Source organism: Bos mutus, chromosome 2, assembly GCF_027580195.1.
Source record: "Bos mutus isolate GX-2022 chromosome 2, NWIPB_WYAK_1.1, whole genome shotgun sequence".
NCBI lineage: Eukaryota > Metazoa > Chordata > Mammalia > Artiodactyla > Bovidae > Bos > Bos mutus.
The window spans coordinates 4,611,478-4,631,412 of record NC_091618.1 but is presented as its reverse complement, the minus strand read 5'-3'; the positions used below and the strand labels follow the sequence as shown (position 1 = coordinate 4,631,412).

At 47.6% G+C, this 19,935-nt stretch overlaps 1 protein-coding gene across 14 annotated transcripts in view; it reads left to right on the top strand.

The window, feature by feature from the left end:
• Positions 1 to 15,737: 15,737 nt before the first annotated feature.
• EIF4G3 (eukaryotic translation initiation factor 4 gamma 3) overlaps positions 15,738 to 19,935 on the top strand; it is a 353,762-nt gene continuing 349,564 nt past the window's right edge. For 8 of the 14 annotated variants that reach the window (XM_070382605.1, XM_070382595.1, XM_070382588.1 and 5 more), the window contains exon 1: positions 15,743 to 16,114. In XM_070382605.1, coding sequence (XP_070238706.1) covers positions 15,882 to 16,114 — 233 coding nt within the window. In that variant the 5' untranslated portion in view covers positions 15,743 to 15,881. Of the gene's footprint in view, positions 16,115 to 19,935 lie in introns of all 14 variants that reach the window. The other 6 variants (XM_070382560.1, XM_070382520.1, XM_070382510.1 and 3 more) reach the window with 2 other exon arrangements.

Here is a 19,935-nt window from a genome sequence, read left to right as displayed (position 1 = left end):
AGGCTTTGGGGAAGACTTGGATGAAAAGACAAAAGCAGCCAGGGAATGTATTTTCAGAAACGACAGCTGCAGCAGCCACTTTTGAACTTGGTAGGCAGTGCCAGAGCTGGGAGGGGCGGAGTGCCGGCCAGGGGGAGAGAAGGGACGCGCTCTTCATCACGCAGCTCCTCGGGGGGCCTGGCCTGGTCCTCGGTGATTTGCATACTTATCTCCTGTAATCCTCCCATCCAGCCTATAAGAAAGACACTGTGGTTCTTAGCAGGAAACTGGGATGGAGAGAAAAAAGGGCCGAGCCAGGAAGTGGCAAAGCTGTGAGAGTCAAACCCAGGCTGAAGGCTGACTCCAGGGTCAGGGTTCTACCCACTGCTCCAGCCACTGGAGCCCTCTCTGCAGCCAGAGGTTCCCCTCAATCCAGGCCAGGATTTGAGGGGAGAGGCCACCAGGAATGGCAGCCCAGAGATGCAAGTCCTCGTGCAAACCCCAAGTCACAGGGGCAGACCCCCTTCCTAGGGGGGCCATGAGATGAACAAATCAAATCTCTGCAGACATTGTATGTTTAGTCACTAAGTCATCTCCAACTCTTTGCGATCCTTTGGACCGTAGCCCTCCAGGCTCCTCTGTCCATGGGATACAGACATTACCTTCACTCTAAATACAGGAGCTGGCTTGCGTTTTGGTGTCATGAGAGCTCACCAGGCATTGCTTCGCTTCTTTATATTATAAAGTCCATGAGACCAATGTTATCATAAAATTATTCCACTACAGATAAAGAGCGTGAGGTACAGAGAGGTTAGATGTCTTGCCCAAGATCACACAGCTAGTGAGCTGAGATTTGAACCCAAGCAAATTGGTTTTGGCACCTGAGCCCTGCTGGTCTGTGAGCTAGGATTCTGCACAGAGTCATGTGGAACTCTCCCCTCCCCAAACAGCTCCAGCTGAGAGGTAAGAAGGGTTAAAGGAACAGGAAATAGGATCTTCCTTTATTTTTCATGGCTGCACCTTGAGGCACGTGGAACTTCCCCAACCAGGGATCAAACCCGTGCCCCCTGCAGTGGAAGCTTGGTGTCATAACCACTGGACCACCAGGGAAATCCTGAGGGTCCTCTTTTATTGATGTGTTCAGCCCTGAGCTACGTCTTTCTACCTCAGAACTTTGCCAGTCCACTGGAACTACTAGGATCCCCTTTATCCAGATGACAGGAGTCAAGGTCCGGCCGGGTGAAGTGATTGGCTAAGGTCTCAGAACTGGGATTTGAGCCAAGACCTACATTTTCCAAAGTCCAAGCCCTATGCTCCAGGAGTAAGATAGCACTGCCCTGGGCGCGTCTCCTACATTTCTCAGTTTATAGTGCCAAAGAAGTGTTCAGGTGTTTTGCTGAGAACAGGGAGAGCCGTTCTAGGAAACCCCTGTAAGGCAGAGGACTCAGACCTGCCCAGATCGAGGTGCTCTCTCAAATCTGCCAGGGTTGGATTACACTCAGTAACTCAACCAGCATCCATCCCTCAGCTATTTCCAGAGCGCCACCTACTGCCAGGCTCCAGGGCGTGCAGCAGTGAAAGCCAGTCATTGACCCTGCCGTGGGGAGCTTACCTTCTAGCCGCCAATATCCATGATCCAAGTAAGTACCTATGTGAGATATCCAGGGAGCTGTGGGTGTGGATAAGAGACCTCTGAGCCTGGGTTGATAACTGATGTGCGTGTTTTACATTTATTCAAGGACTTGAGAAGGTCAAGGATATCACTTAGAGCTTTTGGCCAAAGCTGAAAGCTGGCCATTCTACAGAATGAAATGAAAGAGGTTTCTATTTTCTTCATGTTCAGAAAGCAGGCCGTGGTACCGCTGGGATTCACCTCCTCTCCCCAAGCCATTTCCAGCTTCATAGAAAAGGTAAATAAGCTAACGTCTGTTGAATACTTATTATGTGCCAGGTACCAGGCTACATCAGTCCCTTACACACGCAGCACGATAGAATCACGCACACACACACATCGTCCCACCACAAAAGTAGCCGAAGGTGGGGATGAATTAAGTTTGTCTGGGAAGGAGGCAAGTCCAGGAAAGTTTCTCCTGTAAGATGATTCTTGTGCTGGGTTTTGAAGGGTACGTAGGAGCTCACTAGGCAGTCCAGGAGCAGGAGACACTTCAGGCGGAGGAAACAGCATCTGGAAAGATTTGGAGACATGACAGTGTTTGGCTGTTCAAGTCAGTAAGGAAGTGGGAGGAACTGAGGGTGCAGAGATTGCTGAGTCAGAGCACCTGGCTGAGGAGCCTGGCCTCTGTCTGATCTCCACGCTCCCTGCAGAAGGGTGGGGGGCCTCTGTCTGATCTCCACGCTCCCTGCAGAAGGGTGGGGGGCCTCTGTCTGATCTCCACGCTCCTCTGGGGCCTCTGATCTCCACGCCCCTGCAGAAGGGTGGAAGCAAAGGCATCTTCCGATCCAAGTGGAAGGGGGCGGGGGGGGGAGAGCGTGATCGCCAAATCGGGGAGCTGAAAACGTTCATCTGCAGAATTAATTCTACATCGCTGCTATTTTCATTCTCGTGCTGGTGGGAAAGGCAGAGCATAGCAACGCGCCTCAGCCTTTTTCCAGGTGTCTGGAGCACTGGCAGGCCGGCTCCCACGGAGATCACTGGGGCCAGCCTGCTGCTTGGCGCCAGCTGTGGGCATCTGGAAATCCAGCTTCCTCTTCTTGTCATTAGATAGGGGGGAAGATCAGAATCCAGGATTTTCCCAAGGCAGTAAGCTTGGCAGGATGATAAAATGGCATCAGGCTTGACAAGGGCCAGGGGGAAGGATATCCGGACCACCCAGGATAGAAAGATGTGGTTTCCAGATCCAGGATGGGGTATGTGGGTGACTCTGTGAAGGCATTTGGTTTAGAGCATGCTGGTGGCCTGCTGGGTGGGTTCTAGAGACCTTTCGCTAGGCCAGGCCCAGTAGCCATCAGGTTGGTCTCAGTAACAGGACAGCTTGGAAGATTTGGTGTGTGGGTTGCTGTTGTTTAGTTGCTGAGTCGTATCTGACTCTTTTGTGACCCCCACGGACTGTAGCCCACCAGGCCCCTCTGTCCATGGGATTCTACAGGCAAGAATACTGGAGTGGGTTGCCGTTTCCTCCTCCAGAGGATCTTCCCCACCCAGGGATCGAACCCGTGTCTCCTGCATTGGCAGGTAGATTCTTTACCAGTGAGCCACCAGGGAAGCCCTGGGTGTGAAGGGGGTTCTGTTAATAAGGTCTGGAGCAGTGAGGTCACCTGCTGCTTTGCCCTGGGCCTAGTGGACATGTCCTGAACATGCTGGGTAACAGCCAGACAAGAGAGGAAGGAAGGCCCTGTTTGGATTCAGGCAGGCAGTATTGATAGCCACACTGGAGGGTAATGAGTTAATATATCTCAATGAGTTAATATATGTAAAGAGCTCTTCCCAGTGAATAACACATAGTGAGTGTTCAGTAAATGTTAGTTTTGTTATTGTTGGGTTGTTTTCTTTCTCTGACCAAACCCTGAAGCATTCGGGATCTTAGTTACTGGACCAGGGATCCAGCCCACGCCCTTTGTAATGGGAGTGTGGAGTCTTAAGCACCGGACTGCCAGGGAAGTCCTGAGTTGTTGTTTTTATCTGCTAGACACACTAATTGTTGTCTTCCATTTGCTAGCTTATTTAATCCTCACATCAGCTCTGGGAAGTAGGAATTAAGAGGTTAAAAACAGTGTACTGTTTACAGGTGAGAAAACCGAGGGACAGTGGGGTAACATGACTTGCTCCAGGGCACACGGTTAAGAAAGTGACAGAGCTGAAAGGAACTTCTGCAACGCAACAACTGGAAAAGAAAAGCAACCCGAGTCAAAACTGGGCAAAGGACGGGCACACATGCACATTTCTCTGAAGAAAGCATCAAATGGTCAGCAAGCACACGAAAAGATGCTTGACGTCAGTAATCGTCAGGAAAATACAAACCAACACTACAATGCAATGCCACTTCACACCTAGTAGGAGTGTTATTATAAAAAAAGAAAGGAAGAAAGAAGAAAACAAGTGTTGGTGAGAATGTGGAGAAACTGGAACCCTTGTGCATTGCTGGTGGGATACACAATGGAGCAGCCATTGTAGAAAAACTGTATGAATATGGCAGCTCTGCAAAAAATTGAACATACAGCTACCACATGATTCAGCAATTCCACTTCTAAGTATATACCCCAAATAATTCAAAGCTGATACTTGTGAACAGACACTTGTACACCCATAAGTTCACAGCAGCGTTGGTCACAATAGCCAAAAAGTGGAAACATTGCAAATCTCCACTGATACATGAATGGATAGACAAAATGTGGTGTATCCATTCAGTGGGTGAGTATTCAGCCCCAAAAAGGAATTACATTCTGACACATGCTACAAGATGGATGAACCTTAAAAATATTAAGTGACGTTCAGTCAGTTCAGTTCAGTCGCTCAGTCGTGTCCGACCCCATGAATCGCAGCACGCCAGGCCTCTCTGTCCATCACCAACTCCCGGAGTTCACTCAGACTCACGTCCATCGAGTCAGTGATGCCATCCAGCCATCTCATCCTCTGTCGTCCCCTTCTCCTCCTGCCCCCAATCCCTCCCAGCATCAGAGTCTTTTCCAATGAGTCAACACTTAGCATGAGGTGGCCAAAGTACTGGAGTTTCAGCTTTAGCATCATTCCTTCCAAAGAACACTGGGACTGATCTCCTTCAGAATGGACTGGTTGGACCAGACACAAAAGTATTGTATGAGTCCATTTACACGAGGTACCAAGAGCAGTCAAATTCAAAGAGACAGAAAGTAGAATTGTGGTTGCCAGAGGCTGGAGGGAGGACAGAATGGGGAGTTATTGTTTATTGGGTACACAGGTTCAGTTTGGGATGTTGAAAAGTTCTGGTAATACACAAGGTAATGACTGCACAACAATGTGAATGCCACTTAATGCCCCTGAATTGTACACTTAGAAATGGTTACAATGGTGAATTTTATGTTGTATCTTATATTTTTGTTTTTTATTTTTTGTATTTTTTATGTTGTATCTTACAACTAAAAAAATGAAAGAAAAATAAATGTCAGAGTTGGATCAGGACCCAGGTCTCTTTGTCCCCAGGATCCCCTGGGATGGCTCCCTGGGCCCACTTTCTCCTTTCCAGAAAATGCACTCCATTTTTGTTCAAAACTGACCAGCAGACAGACTTCCCTGGAGAACCAGTGGTTAAGGATCTGCACTTCCGATGCAGGGGGTGTGGGTTCTATCCCTGGTTGCAGAACTAAGATCCCACATTCATGCAGCGTGGCCAAAAAGTTAAACAAAAAAATTACTGAGCAGTAGAGAGAAAAGCTGTGTCTTGATGCTGATGGACACACCCAGTCGGAATTAGTTCTCTTATCCAAACAAGGCGTAGGCAAGGGAGGTTCAACTCAATGGACAGGCAGGTTCTGAATTAATATGTCGAAGAGTCAGAAGGTGGTAACTGTGCTCCTTCCCTCTGACCCCTCCCGCTCCCACTTCCTGTGCCTCCAGCAGGTATCATTTTGTGTCAGTCAATGAATATTTCACTGAGCCCTCTGGGATATCACAAGCTAGCTCTCAGATACCAGCCGGGTACCTTACAACTTAACTCAACCCTGACACCATCGACCTGAAGACAGCTTCAAATCCCAGTCAGTTTATAAAGGATGGTCTGGGAAGGCCTCCCTGATAAGATGAGGTGAAGGGCTCAGTCCTACAAGGTTCCCCCACACCCACCCCTCTGCTTCAGATATGCCGGCCACAAGCTCAGGCTGTTATCTGTGCTTCTGATCCACTGGCTAGAGACGGAGGTTCCCATGATATCTCCTTGGGTTGGAGTTAGTTACTAGAGCAGCTTACAGAACTCAGAGAAACATTTTCCTTAGTAGATACCAGTTTATTATGAAAGGATGTGACTCAAGAACAGCACAGGGCAAAGGACAGGGAAAGGGGTGCAGAAGCTTCCATGCCCTCTCTCTACACCGACCTGGAGGCACTCACAATCTTGTACTTGTGGGTTTTTACGGAAGCCTCATCACAGAGGGCTACAGTTCATAGGGTCACAAAGAGTTGGACATGACTGAGCACACACACACACACACACACACACACACATGCACACACGCGTAACATACGACTGATTGATTAAATCTTGGGCCACTGGTGGTGGAACTCAACCTCCAGCAGAGGGACTGAAAGTTCAGCTCTCTAATCATAAGGTATATTCCCCTGGCAGCCCAGCCCCTACTCCTTAGGTGACCCAGGGGCTTCCCAAACATCACTTCATTTACATAACAAATGAAACCTTATCACTTTCCTAGCTTCAGTTCTGTTCAGTTCAGTCTCTCAGTACTATCTGACTCTGCCGCCCCACAGACTGCAGCACGCCAGGCCTCCATCACCAACTCCCGGAGCTTACTCAAACTCACGTCCATCAATTCGGTGATGCCAACCGACCATCTCATTCCCTATTGTTCCCTTCTCCTTCCTGCCTTCAATCTTTCCCAGCATCAGGGTCTTTTCCGATGAGTCCGTTTTTCGTATCAGGTGAGCTTCAGCATCAGTCCTTCCAATGAATATGCAGGACTGATTTCCTTTAGGATTGACTGGTTGGACCTCCTTGCAGTTCAAAGGACTCTCAAGTGTCTTCTCCAATGCTACAGTTCAAAAGCATCAATTCTTCTGCGCTGAGCTTTCTTTATAGTCCAACTCTCACATCCTTACTAACTATTGGAAAAACCATAGCTTTCATTAGATGGACCTTTACTGGCAAAGTAATGTCTCTGCTTTTAATATGCTGTCTAGGTTGGTCATAGCTTTTCTTCCAAGGAGCAAGTGTCTTTTAATTTCATGGCTGCAGTCACCATCTTCAGTGATTTTGGAGCCCCCCAAAATAAAGTCTCTTACTGTTTCCATTGTTTCCCCACCTATTTGCCATGAAGTGATGGACGAGATGCTATGATCTGTTTCCTGAATATTGAGTTTTAAGCAGCTTTTTCACTCTCCTCTTTTACTTTCATCAAGAGGCTCTTTAGTTCTTCTTTGCTTTCTGCCGTAAGGGTTGTGTCATCTGTGTATCTGAGGTTATTGATATTTCTCTCAGCAATCTTGATTCCAGCTTGTGCTTCATCCAGTCTGGCATTTTACATGATGTACTCTGCATATAAGTTCAATAAGCAGGGTGACAATATACAGCCTTGAAGTACTCCTTTCCCTATTTGGAACCAGTCTGTTGTTCCACGTCCAGTTCTACCTGTTGCTTCTTGACCCGCATACAGATTTCTCAGGAGGCAGGTAAGGTGGTCTGGTATTCCCATCTCTTTAAGAATTTTCCACAGTTTATTGTGATCCACACAGTCAAAGGCTTTGGCATTGTCAATAAAGCAGAAGTAGATGTTTTTCTGGAACTCTCTTGCTTTCTCGATGAACCAAGAGATGTTCAAAATTTGATCTCTGGTTCCTCTGCCTTTTCTAAATCCAGCTTGAACATCTGGAAGTTCACAGTTCACATACTGTTGAAGCCTGGCTTGGAGAATTTTGAGCATTATTTTGCTACAGTGTGAGATAAGTGCAATTGTGGAGTAGTTTGAACATTCTTTGGCATTGCCTTTGGAGACCTGGGTTCCAAAAGGAAGATCCCGAGTTCTAAAGGGAAGATCCCCTGGAGAAGGAAATGGCAACCCACTCCAGTATTCTTGCCTGGAGAATCCCATGGGCGGTGGAGCCTGGTGGGCTACAGTCCACGGGGTCGCAAAGAGTCGGACACAACTGAGCAACTTCACTTTCTTTCTTTCACTTTCTTTGGGATTGGAATGAAAACTGACCTTTTCTATTCTAAGGGTTCTAGGAGCTCTACTCCAGGGATGGAATGAAGACCAAATATATATTTCTTATTATAAATCACAATATCACAAGCACACAGTAGTATGTCAGGCACTATTCTAGGGCCTGGAGATACAGCAACAAACAAAACAGAATCTCTACTCTTGTAGGGTTAACATTCTAATGGGGAAAGATAGACCGTAAATATGTCACTGGTTAGATGGTGATAAGTATAATGAAGGAAATTACAGTAGGATAGGGTGGGCTGAGGCTGGGAGTGGGTTGTTAACTTATAAGAGATGATCAGGAAGGCCTCTGATATAAGGTGGCAGTTGAGTAGGGACAAGAAGGAAGTGAGGGGGTGAGCAGTACTATATCCTAAGGACAGGAAACAGAAAGTGCAAAGGCCCTGAGGCCTGAAGTGTATAAAAGGAACATCCAGGAACTTCCCTGCTGGTCCAGCGGTTAAGATTTCACTTCCACTGTAGGGGGCATGGGTTCTATTCCTGGTCAGGGAAGATCCTGCATGTCTTGCAATGTGGCCAAATAAATAAATAAAATGTTAAGTTATTAAGAAAAAAAAAAAAGGAACATCCAAAAGGCAGTGCACTAAAGAAGACTAGAGGCGGGGCTCAGGGAGGTAAAGGTGGTAGGGGGGGAGACAGAGCTCCCCGAGCGCCTCATGGGTCACTGAAGAGACTTAGGTTTTTACTCTACCTCAGAAGTGAGGGAAGTGGAGGGCTCTGGGCACAAAAGTGGCAGGATCTTAATTTTTCAATGTAGATCATTATGGGGATTATTATTATTATTTGGCCATGGCAGCTTGTGGGATCCTAGCCTCCCTCATGCAAGGAAAGCACGGAGCCCTAACTGGTGCACTACCAGGGAATTCTTTGGGGATTATTTAACTTGTAGGTCCAATTACCTCTCTCTCTTCCCTATTAGATGTGGTCTTGCTAGGGTCCCAGCATAGAGCCTAGTATGTAGGTGTCACTCAGTAAATGCCTGTTAAATAAGTTCTGAAGATTGGCTGTGATTCCAGAGGCACACAGGGGACGAATGGCCCATCCTCGAAGTGGGAAAAGAGGGGCATGGGTGCGTGTAGGGATATCCAACTTCTTAATGAGAATATGGTATCAGGTCATGAGAAGCACCTTGGTCCAGCAGTGAGAAGAGCTTGTGAGTTTCAGTCCAGGCTGTGTTGCTCACTTGCAGGGTGAGAAAAATCATATCTGGGCTCTAATCTTAAAACCAGGACCCTAAGGCAATCCCTAAGGCACCTTCAGTCCTGACTAGACTCATTATAATACTTTAAACAATTATGGTAAATAAAAGTAACATAAAATTTAGTCTTAACCATCTTATGATAATATTTTTTGTTCCCTGTTCCATCCTGGTGAAGCTGCAGTATCTGCTGTTGCAGAACTGTTGGGGGCTATGGTCAGCTGCAGAAATAGCTGAGAAATGAAGACAACTGCGCACACATACAGGCAAAGGCAAAGGGGTAGGATGACTTGGCCTGGGAAGTGGGGGTGGCTGTGGCAGCAAGCTTTGCCTTGGAGGGAAGAGCTACAGGATGTAGCTTTGTTGAGGTTCTGACCATGCCCTGGGGCCCTGGTGATGCTCTCTGTGGACCAGCTCCTCCAAGTCCTACTTTAATCCTTGGAAGGCAGACCTCCTGTCTTCCTTTTGTAAATGGCCCAGAGAAATTAGGAAACTTGATTAAGGTTGATCAGCTAGTCTGCAAGGTTAGAATCCAGATCTCTCTGAAAGTTTACAACCTTTGAAAGGAACTGCTTACTACCTTTACAGGGCAGCCTACCACCAGGCCCTGTGATGCTGGGCAGGGCCTGCTGGCATAGCTCTTTACTGAAGAACATTTATAGCTAATTATGAACCAGCTTCAGTATAAGCAATGGGGCAAAATATTTACTTTTTTCCCCACAGGGGCTTTTCTCCTATACATGTTCATTTCAGATGAGTGCCCTATAGTTGCTACTTCTTCAATCTTCCTTTGCGTTCTTCTTTTTAATGTTCTTGGTCTCTCATCGCTATGTCTTAACTTCCTAGGGTCTAGATCTTACGTCACTAAGTTCCACGCCCAGGCCTTGGTGGAGGTTTGCATGTCTCAGAGTGGAACACCTGATGCAAACCTTCTGTGGCTACTAAAGATGGCTTCTATTATGCTAAAAGGCTAGTCCCCTCCAGGAGGAAAAACAAGTGAAAGGGCCAGAGAATTCCAGCTTGCAACAATATTTTCACAAGTTTTCAATTCAGAAATTAAAGGGTCCCCCTGAGTCCAGTCTTCCATTCATTTAGAGAAACAGCATGGTGACCCCACATGATAACAAGTAAGCAAAGGATCATCACTCAGCCTTGAGAAGATGTATAAACTAGATCTTCACCTGCCTGCTGGCTCTTTGAGTGAGGATGGAGACGTATACTGATTCTGGGAGGGAATGCAGGCCTCTGCTGGGGGTAGTGTGGTGGGCTCTGGGAATGGTGGCTGGCTGGTTAAAAATGCAAAACTCCTCTGGTGGGCCAGCAGGATCCTCTCAACTTTCTTGCTCCCTGTGCAGTGAGGCCCGGCCTTGGCTCTGCAGTATCCAGGGCCTCTCCTGAAATCCTCTGGCAATTCACAATTATTCTTTCCTTCAGTGAGCTTCACATCCTATTAACTGGGTGCTAGATATCAGGGATATTTTAAAGGACCAGGTAATGTTCCTTTATCCAACTGTTGCGGGCTTCCCAGGTGGTACACTGGTAAAGATTCTGCCTGCAATGCAGGAGACATAGGAGACGTGCATTTGATCCCTGTTGGGAAGATCCCCTGAAGGAAACAACAATCCATTCCAGTTATTCTTGCCTGGGAAATCCCATAGACAGAGGAGCCTGGCAGGCTACAGTCAATGGTGTCTCATCAAGAGTTGGACACGACTGAGTAACTAAACCACCAACAGCCAACTATTATTATGAGTCAGGGACTGGACTTCCTGTGTATTATCTTATTTCTCATGATAGGAGGTAATCTCCATTTTACAGAGAAAACTGAGGCATAAGAGGTTAAGTGATTTTCTCTAAGGTCATACAACTAATCAATGGCAGGGCTGAGAATCAAAGTCGGGCAATTTGATTCCAAAGGCTGTACCCTTAATTGCTCAACACAAGCTTTAAGCATCCACTTGGGAACCTAGAAACGGTGAGCATAGCTCAGCCTGGGGAGTGAGGCTGTCTAGAGGAAGTGGGGCCTAAGCCAACCTTGAAGTGGGAGGGGAATTAGCCAATGGGCTGAGAAAAGAGAGGATGGTTTGGGGTTGTAGCCCACATATGGATCCCAGGGCGAGGAGGAAGATGGCCTTGTTTGCAGTGGAGCAAGGTGGCTGCAGCTTTGGATGTGAGGTGGAGAATGGCAGGACTGAAGTAGAGTCCAGATCCTGAGGCTGTTTTATTTCTTTACTTGTTTATAGCTGCACTGTTGTGGTGCATGGGCTCAGCTGCCCTGCAGTATGTGGAATCTTCCTGGATCAGGGATCGAACACATGTCCCCTGAGTTGATAGGCAGACTCTCAACCACTGGACCACAAGGGAAGTCTTCTGAAGGGTCCTGAATTTAAACTGGATCCTGAAGGCAATGTGGGAGACATGAACAGTTCTCAGCAGGCAAATTCACAAGATCAGCTTTGCTTGTGGACAGTGCCCCTGGCCAGCGTGGGGAGGTTGCTCTGGGGAAGGCAATGGTGGCAAATCAGAACTGGAGTCAGATGCCTGGGTTAATTTTTTAAAATATTTATTTGACTGCACCAGGTCTTAGTTGCAGCACAGATCTTTAGCTGTGGCATCAGAACTCTTAGTTGCAGCATGTAGGATCCAGTTCCCTGATCAGGGTTCAAACCTGGGCCCCCTGCACTGTGAGCTTGGAGTCCTAGCCACTGGACCACCAGGGAAGTCCCAGATGCCTGGGTTTAAATGCCAGCATTTCCACTTGAAAGTTATACAATTGTTTCTTCACATCTTTGAACCTCAGTTTCTTTGTAAATAGGACATATTACCTTGCACAGTTGTGGAGGTGAATAGGATTGACCCTAAGTAGAATGCTTAGCAGAGTTGTGTCCTGGCACACAGTAGGTGTTCAACAAATTTTAGCTGCTCTGTGTCAAATGGGAGGTGTTGAGCAGGGTTATGCTTTGGATGAAAGGAGAGCACTCTACCTTTCTGACTTTGCTCCCCATAAGCCTTTTGCATTGACTGCCCAGGGCTAGAATCTTATCAGGGACTGTTACATTATTTTGCTCAAGGTCTATCTGTTTTAAGAGAGATAACGCTCATAAAGTGCTTGAAGACCAGACACACAGTAATCGCCTGACAAGTGTAGCTATTAAGTTGGAAAAGGAAACAAACTCAGAAAAGAACAATTAAGCAATTATCAGTCTGTTATCACTCAGTAAGTTCCCTTCTGTTCAGTTGCTCATTCCTGTCCTGACTCTTTGTGACCCCATGGACTGTAGCACGCCAGGCTTCTCTGTCCATCACCAACTCTCGGAGCTTGCTTAAACTCATGTCCATTGAGTTGGTGATGCCATCCAACCGTCTCATCCTCTGTTGTCCCCTTCTCCTGGCTTCAATCTTTCCCAACATCAGGGTCTTTTCCAATGAGTCAGTTCTTCTCATCAGGTAGCCAAAGTATTGGACTTTCAGCTTCACCATCAGTCCTTCCAATGAATATTCAGGACTGATTTCCTTTAAGATTGACTGGTTGGATCTCCTTGCAGTCCAAGGGACTCTCAAGAGTCTTCTCCAATGCCACAGTTCAAAAGCATCAATTCTTCTGTGCTCAGCTTTCTTTATAGTCCAACTCTCACATCCATACATGACTACTGGAAAAACCATAGCTTTGACTAGATGGACCTTTGTTGGCAAAGTAATGTCTCTGCTTTTTAATATGCTGTCTAGATTGGTCATAGCTTTTCTTCCAAGGAGCAAGCGTCTTTTAATTTCACGGTTGCAGTCACCATCTTCAGTGATTTTGGAGCCCCCCAAAATAAAGTCTCTTACTGTTTCCATTATTTCCTCATGTGTTTGCCATGAAGTGATGGGACCAGATGCCATGATCTTCGTTTTCTGAATGTTGAGCTTTAAGGCAACTTTTTCACTCCTTTCACTTTCATCAAGAGGCTCTTTAGGTCTTCTTCACTTTCTGCCATAAGGGTTGTGTCATCTGCATATCTCAGGATATTGATATTTCTCCCAGCAATCTTGATTCTAGCTTGTGCTTCATCCAGCTGGGCATTTCACATGATGTATTGTGCATATAAGTTAAATAAGGAGGGTGACAATACATAGCCTTGACATACTCCTTTCCTGATTTGGAACCAAGTCTGTTTTTCTATGTCCAGTTCTAACTTCTTGACCTGCATACAGATTTCTCGGGAGGCAGGTCAGGTGGTCTGGTATTCCCAACTCAAGAGTTTTCCACAGTTTGTTGTGATTCACACAAAGGTTTTGGCATAGTCAATAAAGCAGAGGTAGATTCACCCTGTAAATAGGAAACCAAATTCTTTCCTGGGAACAGGTTTTCATTGGGAGAAGGAAGTCTGAGATCTAGAACACAGAAGGAGAACCTGGGGAAGGGCAGGACCAGTTAGGAATTTTTCCTGGAGCTGATTGTGCCTGAAGAAGACCAGAAAATCCAATCCCAGGTAAACAGGTGTTACAAATCCAAATGATTCCAGAATGTGAAGTAGCTCCTGACTTTCAGTCTGGAGATGATGGATGGATGATATTCCTTCTTCACTACACTAGGAGCTGTGAAACTCTTTCCAGAAAGATGCCGTGGAGGTATACCCTTCTTCCAGATGCTTTTTATTCAGAGGGAGTTTTAGGGTTCCCAGGGACTGCCAAGAATTAAGCACCCACTGTGTGTAGAGCTTCATGTGAATTGAAAAAGAAGAAGAAGAAGAAGAAAAAAAAAGGCAGTATGGAACAGTATAGCAGGAGTTAGAACCCACCTCTGATTCCAATTTTGTGTCTGCCAATTACACTCTCCATGTGACCTTGGGAAAGTATCTTGTCCATTTTTAAAAAAAATGATTTTATCTTCATTTATTTATTTTTGGTTGTGCTGGGTCTTTGTTGTTGTGCAGGCTTTTCTCCAGTCGTGGTGAGCTGGGCTACTCTCTAGTTCATGTGCAGGGGCTTTTCATTGCAGTGGCTTCTCTTGTGGAGAACCGGCTTTAGGGCATTCTGGCACACGGGCTTGGGAGTTGCAGCTCCTGGGCTCTAGACCACAGGCTCAATAAGTTGTGGCACATGGGCTTAGTTGCTCCACCATCTCTGGGATCTTCCTGCACCAGGGATTAAACCGGTGTCTCCTGTATTGGCAGGAGGATTCTTTCCCTCTGAGCCACCAGGGCAGTCTCTTGTGGGTTTTGAGCCTGGCTTTTCTCAGCTCCTGCTTTTGGGCGGTGGTATTGAGCCTCCCTGAGCCTCAGTCTCTTCCTTTGTGAAATGATTATCCCTATTTCACTGGACGGTGTGAGACAGTAAATGCTCAGCGCCTGGGAACCATTACCTGGCTTGCTCCCTGATCTCTGCAGTTCCTTTCCCCTTAATGTTCCCGTGCTTAGACAAGACCCCCAATGCGGGGTGGTGGTGGTTTGTGGGCAGGGGGTGGGTGTGGGGGTGTGTTCGTGAGTCATGCTGAGGAGAAAAGGAGTTTATCAAGTGTCACAGGGCACTGGGGAGCCGACCTCCGGCTGACGGTTAAAGGGCGCTCGGGTCCTGAGGCAGGCCTGAGAAGAATCCGTGCACAGATCCCTAAGTTAGGGCTGCCGATTAGATAAGGCGGTCGGGTGAGGTCCCCGGGCCACTTGGGAGGCGGCCAGGTTCCTTCAGACGAAGGTGGATTTCAGATACTGGTTTGGCTCTGTCCTTTCTCGGCTGGGTGACCTTGGGCCGGTCCCTTTCCCTCTCCTCGCCTCAGCGCGCTCTGGAGACCGGGGCTCCTCATCCCACTCGCTTCTCTGAGCGAGGGCGAAATGTCGACACAATGGACGGTGATGCGTTACAGGCCGGCGAGAGCTCTGTGTAATGTAGATAGGGGCACGCGGCGCGTTCCTCTCGAGCGATTTCTCTCTGGTGAAGCGCTTCCTACCTCCGTGACCTGGGTTTCTCTCCTTAGTGTCTCCCAGCCCCCGCGGACAGGGCTCTGCGAACCGCAGGGCTCCACGGCCGTTACCATTGTTCTTCGCGGCTGGGCGACAGGATAGGGCTCTCACAGACCAGACCTCGCCTTTGGTCTCTCCCTCCGCCCGGTACCCCCCGGCCGCAGCGCGCCAGGGAAGCCGCCCCCCGTGCCCCTCCCCCGACTCCTCGCCGATCTTTCCCGAGGAAGCGAGTCAGCCCCAGAGAGCTCCCGAACGGCAGCCGAAGACGCCCCCGAGCGTTTCCGAAGAATCCCGATCGCTCCCAGTCTCCGGAAAGAGCCGAAGGGGCTTCCCACCCTCGGCCTCCCGAGCCACTCCGAAAAGGCCCGAAGTTTTCCGAGCGGCCGTCCTGCCGGACTGCTGGAGGCGGCCGCAGCGCCATGTTGGATGCTCTGCTCGTTGAGGGAGGAAAATCCGCCGGCATCGCCTGAGCCCCGCTACCGAGAAGGGCGCCGCTTCCCCCGGGGAGGGGGATAAAGACCCCCCGCCGCCGGCCCATGAGGATATTGCCGTGAAAGGTCCGGTCTCTCCGCCTCCTGCCCCCGCCGGGTCCGGCCCCCCCCCTGGGGTCGCGTTGTCACGGAGACCGGCAGCCGGTGGTGCTGGCCCGCGGGGCGGCTGCTGCTGCCGGCGGCGGCGGCGGCGGCGGCGGCGGCGGCGGCGGCGGCGGGCGTGTGACCGGCCCGGGCCCCCTCCTCCTCCTCCTCCCAGCCTCCCCCCGGCCCCCTGCTCCCGCCGCCTCCCCGGGTCTGCCCCCATCCCGCCCCCCCGCTGCCCCCGGCCCCTGCACCCCGGCGCGCCCGGTCCCGCTCTGGGGGGGTTGGTGGCTTCGCTTTGCCATGAGTTTACCGCAGAAACCGGCTCTGAAATCAGGCTCAGCGGCTGCAGCAGGAACCGGACCCGGCACCGGAGCAGCGGCGGCGGCGGCGGCGGCGGCGGCGGCAGCGGCAGCGGTACCGCCTCCTCACCCGGCGGCGGCGGCGGCGGCGGCAGCGGCGGCGGCGGCGGCAGCAGCAGCGGCGGCCCCTCCTCACCCGAACATCAGGGCCCTCCAGACCCAGGCGCCCCAACAGTATCCTTTTCACCTTCCTGCCAGCCCTTCGGCTCGCTTCGCCGTGGACCAGGGTTGGGGGTGTCGGGGACTGTGGCCCCTCCGGGGACTCTCCTGCCCGCAGCAGCTGCTGCCCAGCCGCGGGCAGGGACGCTTCTCCTCCAGCCCACGCACCCGGCCTGGCGCCGGAGCTTTTGGGGGTGCCTTGGCAGCAGCACTGCTGGGGGTGGGGAACCCCCCTCCCCCCTCCGACCCTTGGCACTACTGTGCAGACTAGCTCCATCGGCCTTGCTTCTGCAGCCCTTCCCTTTTGGAGCCGGGGCGGGGTGGGAGACACCGTTTCCCCCCTCTCGCTTCTTCTCCCCGCCCAACCCGACCCCCGCCCCCCGCCCCCCTTTTTATTAGGCCGAATTTGCTGGTGCCTGTGACCAGCCCCGCAGGGAAGGCTTTTTCTCTGATTGTTGTAAGGACGACACCCTCCTTCTTATCTCCCTTCAGCTCCCCCTGCAGCGGGGCATGGTGGGCTTCCTTGATTGTCGTGGTTAATACATAATAAACTTTATTGGTAAATTTCCCGTGTGAAACTAAACTTAGCTCGTTCCAAAGGTAAGTTGGATTTTCAGTCTACGGTGAAATTTTGCAGAAAGCACTCCCTCTGGCTAGTGTTTTTTTTTTTTTTAGCGATTGGGAGAGTTGTGATGTGGTTTGTGGTGGAACGCGATCTAAGGAGGAAATGTAACGCCGGACGCTTCCCTGTCTTTGACCTTTTTAAAGGAAGAGGAAGTTAACTGACATTACCCATCACCCCCAAAAGTCTCACTTCTTGGAAGACTGGTGTTAAATGCTGAGTATTTTTAAAGGGCTTGAATTTACTCTTCTTAGGCCTGATATCTGGAGGGTACCGTGGCTCCTGGCTGGAAAGTCTAGTGTTGAATGTGTCTAATTTCATGTTATTTGCTCGACTGTAGAGTTTTTGGACAGCTTTGATTGAAAAGACTTGGTGACGAGGTATTTTAGTTAAAAACCAGCGGGTGAAGGTAAAACGTTGAATTCATGAATTCCACGGAGAATTAGAAAGGCATTATTACCTACCTGAGAGTAACATTTCATCATACACCCCTCCCCCCAATCCGTTGTATTTATGTAAATCAATAAATAATTATTGGATGTTTAGATGTGTTGTGTTTTTGTATTTGTGTCATCGTGCATTTGACTTTTAGAGAGAGTAGGGTGTTGGAGCAAGTGAAACTAACTGCTGTGAGGTCCACAGGTTATTTCACAGTCTGTAGTTTGATTCTTGTCTGTATCCATTACTTTGAGAAGGGAAAGTTATCTCCCCTTGTGGAGTCATCTCAGGCCATAGTTTTGGTTTCTGTCAAGTGCCATTTTCTCTGTGCTTTGAATATTGTTAGTCTACATTTTTTCAATCCAAGCAGTGTGGCGCAGGGTAAGATAAATTCCATTCCAGTGTGATGTGTGTACTGATTTCATAATGTTTAACTGCATGATTCTGTTCAATTAAGAATTGCTCACTGAAGAGACTGGTTAGTGATGCCTTACTGTTTGTTGCCCATGAAAAACCTGGTTAGTTTTGATCAGTGTCCCTAGTTGCTTTACTTTGGGGTGGAAGACTGGCTGATACTCCTACTTCAAGGTAGAATTCAGTATTGGATCTCTTAAAGGTATCTTCACTTAATGCTTTGTGAGTTTAAATTCCTTTTTAATTTCAGGGTTTTTTGGTCTTGATTGCCCATACTTGGTTAGCGCTTTTAAAGTTTCTGTACTGTGCCACCAAGTAAATTATTCTTTACCTCCATCTTGGAGCTGTTTTGGAAATTAAACACATGAAAGGAGGTCTGTAGTTGTATGTTCTTGACTACAAAGTGATGAGGACCAAGGTGCTGAATATGACAGTGCTCGGTGAGTTTAGTGGTATTATTTGGACACTAAGCGTTTTGAGTGTGCTTTTTCAATTGCATTTCACAAAGGAAGGACCTGTAAAAGCTGTGAGTTGGTTGCAATATAAGAGCAGCTAGTAATACTGCAATAGTTGTTAAAGGGGATAGATCCAAGATGTAATTTCCAATGGAAATCATTTTTATACTTAAATGTAGTAATATAGATTACTTGGTTTTATGTGGCTTTTTTTTTTTTTACTTTGCCTCATATCAGTGAAGGAAGAATAAGTTTTCTTCTTAATGTATTTCACAGTTCTGTTATCTTTTATTTGCCTTACACGTTGAAAGGTTACAATTGCTAAATCTGAAAGCTTGTAAGTAAATGAAGTATAGATTACAGATTTCATTAGAATGTGCCAGTGGTGAAACATTATCTGTGGTAATGGGGAATTGGTTAAAAATGGATTGAAATATAGTTAATTTTGCTTTTCTACACTGAGGGAGTGTGGGGATTTGTATCTGTTTGATAAAAGTGATTATCATATAAATTGATACACATAGAAACATTGAGACTGGAGTGCGAAGTTGGAGGTGCCCTTTCTATGGCTTGATTAACTCTCCAGTTCCTCAGAATGTACGGGTGCAGTTGTGTTTGAATTGAATTAATGAGTTTAGTTAGCATTTTAAATCTGTAAAAATATGAGGAGACTCATGTAACAAGATGTCTGTCCTTCATTTGTACGTAGTGTTCAAGTGGCAAATCAGAAATGCTAATTGGAGTTTTACCTGCTTAAGTAGTCATCGGTAAGGCGCAGCAGGCTCCTAAGGCCCTGTCAGATAGAGGCCCTTGACTGCCAAGAGGCACGGGATAGGAGCTGTCCCAGGATGGATGGGCCATGGTGGAGGGTGGGTGGGGACGATGAGGATGAAAGAAGATAAACCCTGATATAGAAAGTGCTAATGGCAAGGGAGAAATATGCTTAAGAGTTTCTGTAACGTAATCCAGTGTGAATAGTTTATGAAATTGGCACTTGGGGATCCTTGCCTTGAGATTTGCTCACCTCACCTTCCCAGTGGGAGGTTCCAGAAGGCTGTACTGAGAATCTCCATGCTGATTCTTAACCTTTTCTGGGTAACAAACAACTTTAACATTTTGATAAAACCTTGTAGACCTTCTCCAGAGAAAATTGTACATGCATAGAAAATCTTGCTAACATTTTTCAGGGAGTTCTTGGGTCTCCATTAAAAGCCTAGTTCTTCAGATGGAAATTGCTCACCCTTGAGATAATTGAAGATAAATGAGTTTGAATTCAGGTGCTCAAGTAGTTCTGACTTAAACAGAACAATTTTGCAGTCTGTTGTGAATACTCAGTGTTCTATTTATATGGAAAGGCTTCAGGATGTAATTTCTCTCAGGGCTGCTGACACTTCTGGGGAGTCTAGTTACTGTTTAGGGGGAGTTGGTTTGGTTAAGAAAATAAGAGCAGTAGGTTCTTTTTTTTTTTTTTTTTTTAGAGCAGTAGGTTCTTTAAAGAAACTTAATTTGGTAAAGGCCTGTGACCCCCAAATGACTTGTGTCCTCAGCTCTTTTGTCTTAGATATGACATACATTAAAAGCAAATATTCTCTTTATTTTCGGTACTGTAGTTTTCCCTTTTTTGCATTCTGTGTTGATTTTCAGTTTTATAGGCTGAAACCAGTAACATCTGCTTTCTTTTTTGCCTCTGTCAAAGCTAAATCTGAGTGATACAATGATGTTTATTTATTGAGTGCTTACTGTTCTAGGAGCTGCACATATATGATTTTATTTAATTTGCACAAGAACTCTAATAGTCTCTGTTTTACTGATGAGGAAACCGAAGTTCAGAGAATTTAAGTAACGTTCTCAAGGTCATCTGTCTAGTAGGTAGTGAACTGTGGTTCAGACTGTTGTCCTAAGGCTTA